The following is a 19894-nucleotide window of genomic DNA, read 5'->3' as shown; positions in this document are numbered from 1 at the left end:
GCCCCCTCGAAGATGAGCACTCTGCAGCCACCACAACAGCGACACACTGACCCTTGGAGACAGGGTTATCCGCCGATGCATCTGAAGATGCGACTCGGACCACTTGTCCAACAGATCCCACTGGAAAATCCTTGCATGGGACTTGGCGAATGGAATTTCTTCGTAAGAAGCTACCATCTTTCCCAGGGCTCGCGTGCATTGATGCATCGACACCTGTATACGTATTAGGAGGTCTCTGTCTAGAGACAACAACTCCTTGGACTTCTCCTCCGGGAGAAAACCTTTTTATCCTGTTCTGTGTCCAGAACCATACCCAGGAACAGTAGACGCGTCGTAGGAACCAGCTGCGACTTTGGAATATCCAGAAACCAGCCGTGCTGTTATAGCACTTCCCGAGATAGTGCTACTCCGACGAACAACTGCTCCCTGGACCTCGCCTTTATAAGGAGATCGTCCAAGTACGGGATAATTATTTCGGCCATTACCTTGGTAAATACCTCGGTGCCGGGGACAGACCAACGGCAACGTCTGGAATTGGTAATGACAATCCTGTACCACAATATTGAGGTACTCCTGGTGAAGAGGGTAAATAGGGACATGCAGGTAATCATCCTTGATGTCCAGTGATACCATGAAATTCTCCAGGCTTGCAATAATCGCCCTGAGCGATTCCATTTTGAACTTGAACCTTCGTATATAAGTGTTCAAGGCTTTCCATTTTAGAATGGGTCTCACCGAACCATCTGGTTTCGGTACCACAACATTTTGGAATAGTAACCCCGGCCTTGTTGAAGGAGGGGTACCTTGATTTCACCTGCTGGAAGTACAGCTTGTGAATTGACGCCAGTACTACCTTTCTCCGAGGGCAGCAGGCAAGGCTGATGTGAGGTAACGGCGAGGGGGAGTCGCCTCGAACTCCAGCCTGTATCCCTGTGATACTATTTTCAGAACCTAGAGATCCACCTGTGGGCAAGCCCACTGGTCCCTGAAGTTCCAGAGACGCGCCCCTACCGCACCTGTCTCCACCTGTGGAGCCCCAGCGTCATGCGGTGGACTCAGAGGAAGCGGGGGAAGATTTTTGATCCTGGGAACTGGCTGCTGGTGCAGCTTTTTTCCTTCTTCCCTTGTCTCTGTGCAGAAAGGAAGCGCCCTTGACCCGCTTGCTTTTCTGAAGCCGAAAGGACTGTACCTGAAAATACGGTGCTTTCTTAGGCTGTGAGGAAACCTGAGGTAAAAAAAAATTATTCCCAGCTGTTGCTGTGGATACGAGGTCCCAGAGACCATCCCCAAACAATTCCTCACCCTTATAAGGCAGAAACTCCATGTGCCTTTTACAGGCAGCATCACCTGTCCACTGCCGGGTTTCTAATACCCTCCTGGCAGAATGGACATTGCATTAATTCTGGATGCCAGCCGGCAAATATCCCTCTGTGCATCCTTTATATATAAGACAACGTCTTAAATATGCTCAATGTTAGCAAAATATTATCCCTGTCTTAGCGTATTAATATTATCTGACAGGGTATCAGACCATGCTGCAGCAGCACTATTTATGCTGAGGCAATTGCAGGTTTCAGTATATAACCTGAGTGTGTAAATACAGACTTCAGGATCGCCTCCTGCTTTTTATCAGCAGGTTCCTTCAAGGTGGCCGTATCCTAAGACGGCAGTGCCACCTTTTGACAAACGTGTGAGCGCCTTATCCACCCTAAGGGATATCTCCCAACGTGACCTAACCTCTGGCGGGAAAGGGTACGCCATCAGTAACTTTTTAGAAATTACCAGTTTCTTATCGGGGGAAACCACGCTTCTTTACACACTTCATTCATTCATCTGATGGGGGAACAAAACACTGGCTGCTTTTTCTCCCCAAAAATAAAACCCCTTTTATGTGGTACTTGGGTTCATGTCAGAAAATGTGTAACACATTTTTCATTGCCGAGATCATGTAACGGATGTTCCTAGTGGATTGTGTATATGTCTCAACCTCGTCGACACTGGAGTCAGACTCCGTGTCGACATCTGTGTCTGCCATCTGAGGTAACGGGCGTTTTTTGAGCCCCTGATGGCCTTTGAGACGCCTGGGCAGGCGCGGACTGAGAAGCCGGCTGTCCCACAGCTGTTACGTCATCCAGCCTTTTATGTAAGGAGTTGACACTGTCGGTTAATACCTTTCACCTATCCATCCACTCTGGTGTCGGCCCCACAGGGGGCGACATCCCATTTATCGGCCTCTGCTCCGCCTCCATGTAACCTTCCTCATCCAACATGTCGACACAGCCGTACCGACACACCGCACACACACAGGGAATGCTCTGACTGAGGACAGGACCCCACAAAGTCCTTTGGGGAGACAGAGAGAGAGTATGCCAGCACACACCAGAGCGCTATATAATGCAGGGATTAACACTATAACTGAGTGATTTTTCCCCAAATAGCTGCTTGTATACATATATTGCGCCTAAATTTAGTGCCCCCCCTCTCTTTTTAACCCTTTGAGCCTGAAAACTACAGGGGAGAGCCTGGGGAGCTGTCTTCCAGCTGCACTGTGAAGAGAAAATGGCGCCAGTGTGCTGAGGGAGAAGCCCCGCCCCTTTTTCGGCGGACTTTCTCCCGCTTTTTCTGGAATACTGGCAGGGGTAATTTTACATCTATATAGCCTCTAGGACTATATATGATGTAGATTTGCCAGCCAAGGTGTCATATATTGCCCTCAGGGCGCCCCCCCCCAGCGCCCTGCATCCATCAGTGACCGGATTGTGAGGTGTACATGAGGAGCAATGGCGCACAGCTGCAGTGCTGTGCGCTACCTTGGTGAAGACCGAAGTCTTCTGCCGCCGATTTTCCGGACTCTTCATGCTTCTGGCTCTGTAATGGGGACGGCGGCGCGGCTCCGGGAACGAACACCAAGGTCGGGTCCTGCGGTCGATCCCTCTGGAGCTAATGGTGTCCAGTAGCCTAAGAAGCCCAAACTACCACCTGTTAGGTAGGTTCGCTTCTTCTCCCCTTAGTCCCTCGCTGCAGTGAGTCTGTTGCCAGCAGATCTCACTGTAAAATAAAAAACCTAAATATACTTTCTTTCTAGGAGCTCAGGAGAGCCCCTAGTGTGCATCCAGCTCAGCCGGGCACAAGAATCTAATTGAGGTCTGGAGGAGGGTCTTAGTGGGAGGAGCCAGTGCACACCAGGTAGTCCTAAAGCTTTCTTTAGTTGTGCCCAGTCTCCTGCTGAGCCGCTAATCCCCATGGTCCTTACGGAGTCCCAGCATCCACTTAGGACGTCAGAGAAAAGTGGAATGTTTTCTCCACTGCTTAATGGTTGATAAATGATAAGTCTTATATGTTGATTACCCAAGGCAATGGGCTAGAAAAAAGTGTTTTGTATGTTTTAAAGTAAGCTCTGCCCCTGCTTTCCAGCTGATTGTATAGTAAGGGCAGTGATAAGAAGAACTATAATAGGCATGATTGGTACATACAGTATTTTGTGGAAATGGCACATAGCAGAATTGTGTAACGAATGTGTTCAGACAACTTGATAAATTGTCCAACAAATGTAACTGTAGTATGAACACCAGAGGGAGCTGTTGTAATAGGAAAGGCAATTCCAAAACCTCAGTCTATTAATCTTATTTAAAAGCATCCTTATAACAGAGACATAAAACATGTATGTATTTTCAATTTTCATACAGTAGCCTTGATCAACAACAGACACAGCTGTATAAAATTGCAGAAAAACAAAGCATGTCTCAAGTTTCTAAGGTTTCAATGTTATATCTATGAACGCTAGATAGACTGTGTTAGTCTTAGACAGACAGAGCTACTGTAAGGTTTCAACGTAAGTACAGTAAGTGGGCACTCCCAAGCTAATTTTTGCAAAACTGGGTGCCAGAAAAATAGTAATATTATTATAAGCATCAAGAACATCACTTCAGTTTGCGATGCAGTAAAACTTCAGTGGTGCTAACAATAACATGCACAGAAAAGTCCTCCAATATTTGGCCCAACTTTGTAAACAAATGCAACAAGGTGAAGCTAAACTGAAAGCAAACACAATAAGAAACATCCTATGCAACACTGTGAGGCATATACCAATGTGATTCAATGTGAAGTGTCTCCCCATTAAAAAAAAATAAAAAAATGCAAAAACATTCAAATGCGAACCGTATAAAGGTGTATATGTAATAGGGTGTGATTTCAGGCAAATGACGATAGTGGCGATTAAGCCAGTAGATTTAAAACGGCAATAATTTAAAGGGAAAAACCAGGTTTTTGGTTCCTTTACAATATTCATATACCCCGTGGATTCCTCCAAGGATGAGATATATTTCCCATATACAATTAGACTGCCACCAGAACTCCTATTGAGAATATCAGCTCAAAGAGAGATACATGTTACTGTCCCCACTCAGGGCAGTAGGGAGCCTGGCTGTGCTCCGGTACTTTTTAGGGGTTGTGGTCTAATCACAGGATGCGTGTCCATGCACCCTTACAAAAAAAATACAGAAAATGTAGTACTTTAAGCGCCTCCCTGGTCACACTGCAGCCCAGCACACAGCAGCATGTACTGGGCTGAGGAGGAGAGCTGCTGCTGCCAGACAAGGGGGGGGGGACCTGACCTGACCTGACCTGACCTGACCTCCACTGGGCCCTTCCATCCCACTGCCAAATTGATCACTCATCACTAATTACCTGCTGTGCCCTCTAGTTGCAGGCAATGAGAGTACCTGTAACTGCCTGAGCCATCTCTCAGCCTCTGTATTCCAGTGGTACACACAGCACCTCACCTACAAAATCTTCTTTAGGGCTTATATCCAGTGGTTTTTATTACACATATACTAGTAAAAGGCATGTAAACAGGTCAGACATTAGAATCTAGTCTACAATGAGCTCCTGTGACTGAGCTACTAGAACCTAGTAAATACTATCAGTAAACACGGCTGCTTTTGTACTAGCACCCGTGTGTGTGGTCTTAGCTTCCAAGTTATTGGTACAGGGAGGCAGCACAAGGTCAGGATTCGGGATGTGCTTTTGTACATCAAATGAATTAGGAGGAATTAAAAAAACAGTGAGAGAAGATGCAAATAATGTAGTTATTTGTCAGGTGTGTGGTACAGGTGCTGGGGTTTGATCTAAGCATCTTTCCTTAATACTGCACTCATACAAAAGCCAATGCAAATCACTATGCAAACTTTTGTTGGTCATCAAATAGGGAACAATCACCAGTCTCTGATTATAGGTGTCAAAATGATCAAAATTTGACCACTTCTGAAATAGGTAACTCTTCCTGTCCAGGTAAGTTTGAACACAATGATACCAAACAATAGATTATTGTGGGGGAGTACTTATGTAACATTCATCTCAGCCATGGGTCTTCAACCTCGACCCCTCCAGCTGCTGTGGGCTGAGGATGAAGACCCATGATCTAAGCCAGGGGTGGCCAACCAGTCAGAGACAAAGAGCCCCAAAAAATGTGTTAGGTGCGTCAAAGAGCCGACTTCGAGCCGAAAGCGCACATGCAAAAATGGGGTGTGGCCTTGTGCCTTCTAGGCCACGCCCCTGGTATAAAATACATTGAAAAAGCCAGATACAACATAAAATACATTGAACAAAAGCCACTTCCACATAAAATAATTGTAAAAGCCAGATCCACATAATATATATATAAAAGATCCAGATTCACATAATACACTTCAGCTCCCCCATGTGTCACTCCAACCAGCCCCCTCTTGTCACTCCAACCAGCACCCTCTTGTCACTTCAGCCAGCACCCTGCTGTCACTTCAGCCAGCACCCTCATGTGTCACTTCAGCTTCCCCCAATTCATGCCACTGCAGCAACCCCTTATGTGTCCTCTGTTGGCTGGTGGGTGTCTCATCTCTAGTATTTGGCTCCCTCAGTTCTAAGTCCCCGTAGTGCTGCTACGTGTTTTTCTGGAGAGCAGTGGTTATCGGATCTGTTGTGGTCATGTGACTTTGTGTGTTAGGAGCCACATTTGAAGAAAGAAAGAGCCACATGTGGCTCAAGAGCCACAGGTTGGCCACCGCTGATCTAAGCCATGGGTCTTCAACCTGCGGCCCTCCAGCTGCTGTGGAACTACACATCCCAGCATGCCCTGCCTCAGTTTTAGCATACCTTAATAGCAAAACTGTGGCAGGGCATGCTGGGACATGTAGTTTCACAGCAGCTGGAGGGCCACAGGTTGAAGACCCACGATCTAAGCCATAATATCTTGACCCACAACAGGGACTATTTTGTGGCTTTCCCTATGTAGGATGTGTGTGATTAAGTAATTTCACAAAACATGTTGAAGATGATATTCATATTAAATCTACCAATATGGCCCATCAAGAAATAATGGCACAGTTAGATACATCCTGATGCCCCCCAGTCACAAGCCCAATACTCCATTACCATTCTAAAGTTGTTAGATCAGAGCGAGAGACTTTACTACTAAATGAGGAACTTTTGGGGCATATACAGTACTTGTAAAGGTTATGTGAAGATGACAGGTCAGCATTAAAACATATGTAACGGCATACCTCCCAACATGACCCTCTCCAGGAGGGATGCAAAAATAAGGTAAAATATACCCAAGGGTATTCGGGCGCTGTGAGACGAGATGGTTTGCTAAGCAGCAGCCAATATTACAGGGGAGTCACTCCCAGGAGAGAATACAAAAAAGAATGGAGGCTGCGCTAGTGGAGGAAAGAACAGTGTAAACACTCAATAGGTAAATATAAAAATGTATTATAAAACATAAATTCTTTAAAAAGCAGGAATTCTGTGCAAGATAATGTGCCAAATATATGCAAAAAAAATTAAATTTGCCAATGATATGCAAAGGTTGGAGTTTACCCAAAATGCTGGTACAGGATTAGTGGAAATTGTTCTCTAGAATCCGTTCCATATTTTGCCCATCAATATGGTGTCCAGTTATGATCCGGTATGGAGGGTACCTTTTAATGTTGCTGAAGAGAGTCCATAAAAGATTTCCATATACCGCTAGAGGGTTAGTGTATTGTCTCTTAGATGTAGAGTACCTCATGCAATGCGGGAATAGGCTGGTGCCTCTCTCAGGCTCCTCCGGATAACTGGTCGGCAGAATGGGCTGGTTCGGGTCCAATTCAGAGATGTCCTGTTCCAACGGGTGAATACCTGACGCGTTTCGCTGCATAAACCCTGCAGCTTTTTCAAAGGTGTATAGCCTCTGTATTCCAGTGGTACACACAGCACCTCACCTACAAAATCTTCTTTAGGGCTTATATCCACTGCTTTTTATTACACATATACTAGTAAAAGGCATGTAAACAGGTCAGACATTAGAATCTAGTCTACAATGAGCTCCTGTGACTGAGCTACTAGAACCTAGTAAATACTATCAGTAAACACGGCTGCTTTTGTACTAGCACCCGTGTGTGTGGTCTTAGCTTCCAAGTTATTGGTACAGGGAGGCAGCACAAGGTCAGGATTCGGGATGTGCTTTTGTACATCAAATGAATTAGGAGGAATTAAAAAAACAGTGAGAGAAGATGCAAATAATGTAGTTATTTGTCAGGTGTGTGGTACAGGTGCTGGGGTTTGATCTAAGCATCTTTCCTTAATACTGCACTCATACAAAAGCCAATGCAAATCACTATGCAAACTTTTGTTGGTCATCAAATAGGGAACAATCACCAGTCTCTGATTATAGGTGTCAAAATGATCAAAATTTGACCACTTCTGAAATAGGTAACTCTTCCTGTCCAGGTAAGTTTGAACACAATGATACCAAACAATAGATTATTGTGGGGGAGTACTTATGTAACATTCATCTCAGCCATGGGTCTTCAACCTCGACCCCTCCAGCTGCTGTGGGCTGAGGATGAAGACCCATGATCTAAGCCATGGGTCTTCAACCTGCGGCCCTCCAGCTGCTGTGGAACTACACATCCCAGCATGCCCTGCCTCAGTTTTAGCATACCTTAATAGCAAAACTGTGGCAGGGCATGCTGGGACATGTAGTTTCACAGCAGCTGGAGGGCCACAGGTTGAAGACCCACGATCTAAGCCATAATATCTTGACCCACAACAGGGACTATTTTGTGGCTTTCCCTATGTAGGATGTGTGTGATTAAGTAATTTCACAAAACATGTTGAAGATGATATTCATATTAAATCTACCAATATGGCCCATCAAGAAATAATGGCACAGTTAGATACATCCTGATGCCCCCCAGTCACAAGCCCAATACTCCATTACCATTCTAAAGTTGTTAGATCAGAGCGAGAGACTTTACTACTAAATGAGGAACTTTTGGGGCATATACAGTACTTGTAAAGGTTATGTGAAGATGACAGGTCAGCATTAAAACATATGTAACGGCATACCTCCCAACATGACCCTCTCCAGGAGGGACACAATGCTCTGCTCCTGGACTTTTCTCTTCATTTATGATTGCCGGCACCTGTGTTGAACAGGTTAATGGATAAGAAAGGTGTTTCAGCACAGGTGATGGCAATCATACATTAAGAGAAAAGTCCAGGAGCAGAGCATTGTGTCCCTCCTGGAGAGGGTCATGTTGGGAGGTATGTAACGGTAAGCAAAGAAAACCATCCACTGAAGGAAAAGTATTTCTATAAGCTGCAATATATCAGAAGCTGACAGGGTACCTTTGCACTATCCGTGCCTGTGGACATTTTGCTGGAGACAGCACCTTCCTAGATGCAGTCATATCCGCCATGGACTGCATTTGGCAGCGAAGGGTATTGATCTGTTCTTGGTTTTTCAGCAAATAGATACCACGGCCTTGATTCAGCCCTGTAGGTTTGCAGATCCATGTTTGGCCCTCTAGAAAATGATAAAATAAAAAAAATAAAAAAATCACTCTTTTATATATTTATAGGCTCCTGGCCTCCCTGTTGTGTTTGCTTGTTTAATGTTTACTGCAGGGTTTTCCCAAACATGGTCCTCATGGCACCCTAACAGTCCAGGTTTTAAGGGTATCCATGCTTCTGCATAGACTGTATAATCAAACTGACCGAGGTACTAATTGAGTCACCTGTGCTTAAGCATGGATATCCTTTAAACCTGGTATATTAGGGGTATATTCATAGTTGCCGTCTCCGACTCCAGGAGAGAGCAGCCATGCCGGCACAGAAGGGGAGCGGGGCGAGTTAATGTTGCATCACAGGAGGTGGGATGAGGGTGGGACTATGTAAATGGGAGGCATGGGGCCGTGGCGGTTGCAACGATGTCATTGTAGCCACATACCCTGCCCTATAATGCCGAGATTACCGGCATTATACAGCAGGTGGCGTGGCTACGATGATGCAATTCAACGAGAATCGCGTCATCGGCTGCCCGGACCGCCCACTTCATTCGCAAAGTGGGTGGCCGGGTCCGGGGGGGCCTGCAATAATCGGGAGACTTGCCTATTCTTGCAGGGGGCCAGGGGAGCTACCCGATTTTTGGGAGCATCCCGGCCATTCCGGGAGAGTAGGCAAATATGGGTATACAGTATTTACTAAAAGTCGATTATAAAACAATTATCTGTTAGTAAATGTGTGTTTTAACCCTGGAAGCCTAACATCGATTATGATTGATTTTAATCAATCTGAACCAATCAAAATCGATTAAAATCAACCTTTGACTGCCGGTTCCGGCGTTGCATGGAGTGACACGCAGCTCGTGTAGCTCCGGTGCCTGCCGCCACTAACAGCCTCACACCGCCCGTTCTGGGCGTCCATTGAGCAGCTTGCCATACCCGCTCACCCCCTGCAGCTCCGGCCACCCTGTATGGACCGTTTCCTGGCCTCCGTGATGCAGGGAAAGAACTCCCGCGCCAGGTCTGAGGTCCGCGGCTCAGCTTCTAAAATGGCCGCCGCGGCCTCCATGGACGCCGGAGCCCGCTCAGCGGCTGCTCCTGCAGCCCTTCCCCCCTCCAGCTCTCCCGCCCTGGTGGGCTCCACGGCTGCGGGCCCACCGCCCTTAGATGTACCCGGGCACCCGTTATCCTATGCTGATATTGTCAGGGCGGTAAAAGAAACAGTCCAGCCTTTATACCAGGAACAAACACAGTTGCATGCTGCTGCATTACAGCAGGCTGTCCTGGATATCAAAAGCCAATACAAACAGCTGTCTAAACATGTCCTACAAGTGGAACATACTGCTGGTGAGAATTTCCAACAAATCGCCGAACTTTCTGATATCTCTGCTAAACTGCAGAAATCTGAAAACCTGGTATGGGCAAAGATCGACGACCTGGAAAATAGGTCGCTTCGCAATAACCTTCGGCTTATCGGACTTCCAGAGTCGGTTAAGGGACAGGCTCTTTATCATTTCCTCCGACATACTCTTCCTGATCTTCTTGGAATACCAGATGTTTGCTCGGACCTAGTGGTGGAACGTGCACATAGAACGGGCCCCACCCGCCCCTCCTCCACTTCAACACGACCGCGTGCTGTATTGTTACGGTGTCTCAACTTTCTCCATAAAGAGGCTCTTTGGTCGGCTTCTCGTCATGTATGGGATCTTGTTTGGGAAGATGCCAAATTGTTACTCTTCCAGGATTTTTCTCCGGAGCTCACCAGACTACGCAAGGCATTCTCACCTGTATGCTCTAAATTGGTCCAGGAGGGCCGAAAGTTCGCACTGCTCTACCATGCGCGCCTGAGGATCTTTGACGGCACATCCTTTAAGGACTTTCATACCCCGGAGGATGCTGCTGCTTATCTTTCAGAAGCCGCCACCTCTGACCCATCGATGAAATAGCTGTGCTCTCCTGAATCTGATCTTGAACTCTCCTCTCCCCTGGTTGCTCTGTTGCCGCATATTCTTCTTTCCCTAACCTTGTGGACTATGTGATCGTCTGTTGGTTTATTTGGACTTGTTCACCACATCCACGCTGGTCCTAAAGGTGATGTATATGTACCTCTGGAGTAACATAAGTGCATTCTCTGTTATACGTTCCCTGGTGTACATGTTTGTTCTTGTGAAGTTATATGTCCATGCTACCTGTTTTGGGTTCAACCTCCACCTGTTTGATATTATCTGGGCCCTCACCTCCATGCCCTCATCTCCCCCTCCCTTCTCCTCCCATCCCCCCCCCTCCCTTATGCTGCTCTATATAGTGGTATTGGCTAGGAGCAATGTCCTCCTCGCTGTATACGGTTACTACCCCAGTGGACTTACCGTGAAGTCACATTCTCATTGTGGGTCTTGTTTCTTTTTCTCGTTTCTATGTCTATATTGTCTTTTTGTCTACCCCTTCCCTCCCTCCCTCCTGTGTCTTTCTCTACTCTCCATTACCTGTGGGATTGTAGTATGTTTTCATTTGTGATTGCCCCCAGTCATATGTCTTATGTCTGCCATTAAAGTGGGTACGTGGAACGTGGGGGGTATTCACTCTCCCATCAAACGGAAGAAAATACTGCTTTATTTAAATAAAATGCATATGGATCTCATGTTTTTGCAGCTCCTCATTGCAGTTTCGAAATAGGTTGGAGGCGTTTTGGGAGGAGTTCAGACTGGATAATGCAAGCACTTTTGAGACTGATCCTTTACTGTTTTGGCAGACCGCCAAGGCGGTTCTCCGGGGTAGGCTTGTGGAATATGTTTCCTCAAGAAAGAAGCAGTTTCTTTCTGAATTTAAAATGTCGCAGCGATGCTTAACGGATGCTTACCAACATTTTAAACAGTCCCCCTCTCCTGCCTCAAAGAAAACATACTTAGAATGTAAATCCCAATTTAACACTGTATTAGCACTAATGGGAGATCGCCATACCTTTCACAAAAACCACCATTTTTACAGATTTGGCAATAAAACAGGCCGTCTCCTTTCTAATCTTCTGCGGGGATTTGTGCCTTCCTCTGTGATCCAGTTGCTTAAATGCGGTGATGGCTCGTTGGCTACTAAGTCTGTAGACATGGCGCAACTCCTCTCAGAATTTTACATGGATATTTATGCCCATTCCCCTGTTGATGTCCCCACTAAAACTTCTTTCTGGCATTCTGTCTCCCTACCCCAAATCCTGCCTTCGGTTGCTGAGGGCTTCTGCTCCCCAATTACTGCTCGGGAGGTGGAGGCTGCTATCAAACATTTAAAACCCTTAAAAGCCCCTGGACCTGATGGGTTCTCTGGCGAATTCTATAAAATGATCCAGCCTAAGCTGCTGGATATTTTGGTTCTGGTGTTTAATGCAATCCTAACCTCTCACTCACTCCCTTTATACTTTAATGATGCTCTGATCCGTCTTCTTCCCAAGCCCGGGAGAGATCCCCATCTCCCCGGCTCCTACCGCCCCATATCACTCCTCAATGTTGACTATAAACTTTTTACAAAAATTATTGCTGACAGATTAAAGGGAGTGCTTCCCTCAATTATTCACCCGGATCAAACCGGTTTCATCTCGGGTAGGCATTCCACTAATAATATTCGTAAAGTTCTTGTAGCGGCTAGCTGGTTGCATTCCAGCGGAGACCCGGACCCCCAATACGTGCTTTCATTGGACGCGGAGAAGGCGTTTGACCTTGTTACTTGGGATCACCTGCATACCACGCTGGAGAGGTTTGGGTTTCCGCTGGAACTGATCAGCATGCTCCGAAATTTATATTCCCCCTCCTCTTCCCGTATTATGTGTAATGGCTACTTATCTGCACCCATTCCCCTTCACAGGGGCACCAGACAGGGCTGCCCCCTCTCCCCACTTTTATTTGCCATCGCCATAGAACCCCTGGCTATTAAGTTGCGCCACCTTCCCGGATACTCTGGAGTTCTGGTCCATGACCATGAGCTTCTTGTGAGTTTATTCGCGGATGATATGCTCCTCTTTATTTCAAATCCTGAAACTTCTATCCCACCAATTATGCAAGTCATTACTGAGTTTGGTACCTTTGCAGGGTATCGTGTTAATGCTTCCAAGTCTGAACTCTTCCCCCTCACTCCGGCTGCTTGTACGCGCACCTCCTCACCTGTCCTTGCTCAATTCCAGATGAATACTACGAAACTTAAATATTTGGGTATATATTTTCCAGTGAATATCTCAGATTTATATTCAGCCAACTATACAGGGTCTCACAGTTGCTGTCCACCTGGTCCTCTCTACCTGTCTCTTTATTAGGGAGAGTAGCCATCCTGAAGAGCATTGTGTTCCCTAAAATCTCTTATCTCCTCCAGATGATCCCTATCCAGCCCCCTAGCAAAGATGTATTGTTATATGATAAACTGTTTTCTAAATTCCTTTGGAACCATAAGAGATCTCGGATCTCCCTTCCTAAGCTTAAGCTCCCTCGCGCTAAGGGTGGGCAGGCTGTCCCTGACCTCTTAGCATTCTTCCGGGCTGTGAATTTTAGAAATATCTCAGATTGGCTATTAGGCACCTCCTCATATGTTAATTATGATGTAGAGCAAGATCTTGTGTATCCCTACAATCTCAGAGCGCTGCTACACACCCCAAAACCCCTCCTCCCATCTCTGGCACGTTCTAATATTCTTTTTTGGGATACTTACCGCTCTTGGGGAGCCATCAACAAAGCTCTACACTGAAACCTAGAATATTTCCCTTTTATTCCTTTCTGCGGAAACCCCTGTTTCACTCCACCTTTTGACAACACCAAATTCCTTGTGTGGAAGTCTAGGGGCATTGCCCTTATTCGTGACGTATTTGACCCGGGTGGACTTATGCTGTCATTCGCGGAATTAGCCGAAAGACACAGTGTGCCCTCATCTGATTTCTTTATGTTTCTCCAGGTTCGTCATTTTGTACAATCTCTCCCCATCCCTCCTGTGCACGAGCGGAGGATGGACCCTCTGTCCCACTTATTGGTCACATTACCGACTCTTTCATACAAAGTCAGCTGATTGTACCAGGATATGTTACCTAGCAAGCCTGATGTTCTCTGGCCCCCTATGTCATCTAAATGGTCAAGTGAGTGGTCCTGGGATCCGAAGGTGAACTGCTTCCTTTACCCCCTCCCCTCTATCCTGAAAGCCCTGCATTCTGCTCAGCTTCAGGAAATCCACTTTAAATTCTTACATCGGGCTTATATTGCCCCAGGACAGCATAAATATATGGTCTCTATAGACTCTGGACACTGTATCAAGTGTAAAGCACCAAATGCCCTTTTTATGCACAATTTCTGGCACTGTCCAAAGATTAAAAGGTTCTGGAATAAGATACTGTGGTATGTAAGATCTACTTTCCAGATTGTGCTCCCTCTGGACCCAGCAGCGCTCCTTGGCCTTAACACTACAGCCTGGTGTTTACCCCCCTCTCAAGCTCATTATGTCCCGTTTCTGTATGTTTTGCTGACTTTGGGAAAGAAATTGATTTTAAACCATTGGATATATAGAACTTCCCCCTCTCTTGCTAACCTCAAGTCCCTTCTTACTACTACGTTATATTTTGAGCGTCAATCTACTCTCCCAGACCTTGACCGTAATGCTCTGCGTTTCTACAAGAAGTGGGGACCGTATATTGACTCTCTGCCATCTCCCCAACAACTCCACGTTCTAAAAATATTTGACTCACTTAGTTGGGATACTTATCGCAAATTATGTATTCCTATTGGTGATAATCCCCTTCTGGCCCCTAGGTGACACTCGTTCCCTTCCCATTGGCACGGAGCGGGATGGTCCCTTCGCTACTTATGTGTGTGCCGTGCTTCACAGGCTTTAGCATCTACAACCCCCCCCCCCCCCTCCTCCCCCCTATTAATTCATATCCATGTCTCTGTTGTTCTGTTCTTTTTCTTTCTTTCTCTGTTGCTGTATTATTAATTTCGTTAGTATGTATTAATGTATTAGTGTGCAGATTTTATACTGTATAGTGCACTTTGGATCTGGACTTTTGACAATATGTACTACTGATGGTGTGAAGCTGCATTGCCACGGTTTCCCACGCTGTTTAAATTTACCCACGGCGTCAGTGGTGGCTCTCAATGCTTAGTCTTACCCTCTGTTGCCTATCTGTACCAGGCATATATTTTATCTGCACTTTGTATTGTACTGCACTGCATTGTTTTTCTATGTCTTTTGTGGAAAAAACCCAATAAATATATTTAAAAAAAAAAATCAACCTTTAGTAAAATATACCCCTTAGGGCCCTTAGGGTGCCTTGAGTACTGACAGTGGGAACCACTGGTTTATTGTGTAAAGAGGGGGAGAGAGAAGTTTAAATTTGTAACTTACTTCAAAAGTAACTAACAAATGAATTAATAAACTAACAGGAAAAGCTAACTATACCTAGAGAAGAGCTTGAAGAGGATGCATATGTTTAGACACCAAGACCATGACAACTGCCAGACATAGGGGTATATGCAATTCACAGCGAATCGCGGCAAATTATCGCCGTTTTTTAATTCGACACAATTTGACAGGTGAATTCCGGCAGGTGGCTGCCGGAATTCACCATATTCAATGAAAAACGGATTCGACATTCCCGCGGGCGAAAAACGGCCGATTTGCCGGATTTTGCCGCGATTTTAAAAAACGGGAAAAAACAAGAAAAAATGGCGTGGGGTCCCCCCTCCAAAGCATAACCAGCCTCGGGCTCTTCGAGCTGGTCCTGGTTCTAAAAATGCGGGAAAAATTTGACAGAGGATCCCCCGTATTTTTAAAACCAGCACCGGGCTCTGCGCCTGATGCTGGTGCAAAAAATACGGGGGACAAAAAGAGTAGGGGTCCCCCGTATTTTTCACACCAGCATCGGGCTCCACTAGCTGGACAGATAATGCCACAGCCGGGGGTCACTTTTATACAGCGCCCTGCGGCCGTGGCATTAAATATCCAACTAGTCACCCCTGGCCGGGGTACCCTGGGGGAGTGGGGACCCCTTCAATCAAGGGGTCCCCCCCCAGCCACCCGAGGGCCAGGGGTGAAGCCCGAGGCTGTCCCCCCCATCCAAGGGCTGCGGATGGGAGGCTGATAGCCTTGAGAAAAATGACAAGAATATTGTTTTTTCCAGTAGTACTACAAGTCCCAGCAAGCCTCCCCCGCAAGCTGGTACTTGGAGAACCACAAGTACCAGCATGCGGGAGAAAAACGGGCCCGCTGGTACCTGTAGTACTACTGGAAAAAAAATACCCAAATAAAAACAGGACACACACACCGTGACTTGTACAACTTTATTACATACTGCCGACACACACATACTTACCTATGTTGACACGAAGCAGTCGGTCCTCTTCTCCAAGTAGAATCCACGGATACCTGAAAATAAAAGATAATTATACTCACCTTCCAGCGTCCAGAGATACATCCACGTCCAGAAAATAATCCAGGTACTTGGCAAAAAAACAAAACGCAATGACCCGATCCTGCGGACTGAAAGGGGTCCCATATTCCCACATGAGACACCTTTCCCCGAATGTGCCGGGACCCCACGTGACTCCTGTCAGAGGTCCCTTCAGCCAATCAGGAAGTGCTACTACGTGGCGCTCACCTGATTGGCTGTGCGCTGTCTGTGCTGTGACAGCGCATCGCAAAGCCTCTCCATTATATTCAATGGTGGGAACTTTGCCGTCAGCGGGGGGGTTACCTGCGGTCAGCCGCTGACCGGCGGGTGACCCCACCGCTAGCCGCAAAGTTCCCACCATTGAAAGTAATGGAGAGGCTTTGCGATGCGCTGTCAGCTCAGACGCGCACAGAGCCAATCAGCAGAGTGCAAGGACGTTGCACTCGCTCATTGGCTGAAGAGACCTTTCTATGACAGCTGTCACATAGAGGTCTCTGCATTCGGGGAAAGGTGTCTCATGTGTGAATATGGGACCCCTTTCAGTCCGCTGGCACGGGTATTTGCGTTTTGTTTTTTTGCCAAGTACCTGAATTATTTTCTGGACGTGGATGTATCTCTGGACGCTGGAAGGTGAGTATAATTATCTTTTATTTTCAGGTATCAGTGGATTCTACTTGGAGAAGAGGACCGACTGCTTCGTGTCAACATAGGTAAGTATGTGTGTGTCGGCAGTATGTAATAAAGTTGTACAAGTCACGGTGTGTGTGTCCTGTTTTTATTTGGGTATTTTTTTTTCAGTAGTACTACAGGTACCAGCGGGCCCGTTTTTCTCCCGCATGCTGGTACTTGTGGTTCTCCAAGTACCAGCTTGCGGGGGAGGCTTGCTGGGACTTGTAGTACTACTGGAAAAAACAATATTCTTGTCATTTTTCTCAAGGCTATCAGCCTCCCATCCGCAGCCCTTGGGTGGGGGGGACAGCCTCGGGCTTCACCCCTGGCCCTTGGGTGGCTGGGGGGACGACCCCTTGATTGAAGGGGTCCCCACTCCCCCAGGGTACCCCGGCCAGGGGTGACTAGTTGGATATTTAATGCCACGGCCGCAGGGCGCTGTATAAAAGTGACCCCCGGCTGTGGCATTATCTGTCCAGCTAGTGGAGCCCGATGCTGGTGTGAAATATACGGGGGACCCCTACTCTTTTTGTCCCCCGTATTTTTTGCACCAGCATCAGGCGCAGAGCCCGGTGCTGGTTTTAAAAATATGGGGGAACCCCTGTCAATTTTTTCCCCGCATTTTTAGAACCAGGACCAGCTCGAAGAGCCCGAGGCTGGTTATGCTTTGGAGGGGGGACCCCACGCCATTTTTTTCAGGGATTTTACCATTCCATCCAAAAAAAAATAAAAAAAAATATTTTTAAAAATATATAAATAATACTTGTGCCTCCAAAAAAGACAAACCAAGTACCTAATCCCTTCTAATATAAATAGATATGATATTACCAAGAAAAAAAAAAAAAAAAAAAAACATGTTTTAATTTTTTTTTTATTAGTTTCACCCTCCAAAGTGTTGCGGATTGAAAATGACGAATTTACTGTCTAAAAGCACTGTTGTCGAATTTCCAAACTTCCATTGAATAGACTTTGGTCGAATTGCAGCATGTGTATCATTGCAAAAAAGTCGAATTTGTCAAAAGTCGAATTTCACAAAGTCGAATTTTGAAAGTCCGTTTTTTTGTCGGAAAGTACTGAATTGCATTGTCTAATTTTTTTTTTTGGGCGAAAAATTCCCGAAATTCGACAATTTCGGGAATTCGACCGCAATTGCATATACCCCATAAGCTATTTTAAAATACAAGGTCGCAAAAATGCTTTTATTAAAAAAAAAAACATGTCTGGCAGATGACATCAGGTACACATATATACATGGGATGTAGTTATGTCATGGTCACAATAAAGACGGCTACATCCTGAACCCCCTAAATCCCGACAGTCGGCATGCCGACTAGCAGGGACTATTCCCACCACGAGCCCGTCATTACGCTCGACTCCCCGCCGGCATTCTGCTGTCGGGATCCCGCGGTCAGTGTGCTGACCACCAGAATCCCCAGCGACGGCAACGCATACCCCACCCATATACAGAAGCACACACATAATCTCCCACCCATAAACAATTCCTATCTACAGTACATATCATTACATACAGTCTGCTAGAAAGTGCATTTTACAAACATACTGTATGTTAGGCATGGACTTCTAATGGAAAAGTTCCAACTTTGGGTCTATTATAATAAATTTAGAAGAAAGCACGTGACATACTAATACCCATGTGCTGTGCTAAAAAGAGGACCAGCTAAAAGTAAACAGCTGGTCAAGTGTATCAAATAAAATAAAATGAAGCTCATGTGTGTTACCTTCATAGGTGGAAAAGAACACTTCTGCCTCTTCCTTCGCATCCAAGCGGAACGTCTCAGGAAAGAAATCTGCCATTTTCAGCATTCTACTGTCAAGGATACATTTATATTGTATATCACATATATAGTGAAGGGGGACAATCACAATACCTTAAAAATGTTAGTATTTTCTGTTCACTGGTGGCCATTTACAAAGTATGTGTACTGCGCACTGCAAACTGACGTTTCATGCACAAATACAAATAATTGGTCTAACCAGGACACTTCAAGGGGCACGGGTAATCTGTGCTCTCTGACTTTGCGTCCACCTCAATGAGTGGATAGCATATTCCATAGATACGTAAGAGCTTAAGTTCCCATCAAAGTCCAATCCATTTAGTGCAGCCCCACTCAATCATCTAAACCAGTGGTTCCCAAACTCGGTCCTCAAGGACCCTTAACAGTCCAGGTTTTAAAGATATCCATGGCTCAGCAAATATGGTTAAATCAAAGTGACTGAGGTGCTAATTAAGCCACCTGTGACCAACCATGGATATACTTAAAACCTAGACGTTAGGGATCCTTGAAGACCGAGTTTGGGAACCACTGATCTAAACTAATATTATAAGAGTGGGTAGTGTATTACTAGATTGCTTGGAGTCCACATGAAAATGAACCACTCTGCCAAAGTGCAACACAGGGGTGCAAAAGGGGTTACAGTAATAGTAAGTTTTTGCTCTGAGTTTGTGCAAAACTGAAGTCCTTTTGCAGACTTAAAATGTATATGTAAAGTACTTGAAAATAACTCAATCATCTTGCTCCATAAACCTAAATCTTGTTTCTGCGCTGTTCCAGAAGTAACACTGGTCCTCCTCTACTTCACTATGATCCACTTTCTTCCACCCATCTCCTGCCCTCTGCCTATGCACACTGCTGCTTCTCTGTAAATGCGGCCATGTTGAAACTAACCAAGGTGCATATTGCATCAAAGTTACTTATTGCAAGCAGTTATATTACCTTCCTCATAGAGGAGTGAAGCAGAAAGATGTGCTTGTCTTTGTGCACTTTTTACACTCTCCAATCCACAGATGCAAGTGTAGTTGGTGTCTTAGGGTTTGGGATTTATAGACGCTAGACAATCACATGCAATAGGTTCCCTACAGTAGTGTCTGAATGTGTCTACAAGTGGATGAAGCCCAAGGCCAGGGAACCACTGTTCATTAAACATTAGAAAGTTTATGTCAGCACTTAACATTGGGGGTAATTCCAAGTTGATCGCAGCAGGAATTTTGTTAGCA

The 19894-nt window shown here is 45.8% G+C and overlaps 1 protein-coding gene across 10 annotated transcripts in view; it reads right to left on the bottom strand.

Moving 5' to 3' along the window:
* TTLL10 (tubulin tyrosine ligase like 10) overlaps nt 1-19894 on the bottom strand; it is a 388939-nt gene that overhangs the window by 52446 nt on the left and 316599 nt on the right. For 9 of the 10 annotated variants that reach the window (XM_063943164.1, XM_063943155.1, XM_063943156.1 and 6 more), the window contains 2 exons: nt 18618-18706; nt 8647-8824 (listed from right to left, as the gene is read on the bottom strand). In XM_063943164.1, the coding sequence (XP_063799234.1) occupies nt 8647-8824; nt 18618-18706 (267 nt within the window). The remainder of the gene's footprint in view (nt 1-8646; nt 8825-18617; nt 18707-19894) is intronic. The other variant, XM_063943157.1, reaches the window with a different exon arrangement.

Source organism: Pseudophryne corroboree, chromosome 10 (assembly GCF_028390025.1).
Source record: "Pseudophryne corroboree isolate aPseCor3 chromosome 10, aPseCor3.hap2, whole genome shotgun sequence".
Classification (NCBI taxonomy): domain Eukaryota; kingdom Metazoa; phylum Chordata; class Amphibia; order Anura; family Myobatrachidae; genus Pseudophryne; species Pseudophryne corroboree.
Note: the sequence above shows the minus strand (reverse complement) of the source record. Positions and strands in the feature narration are given on the sequence as shown.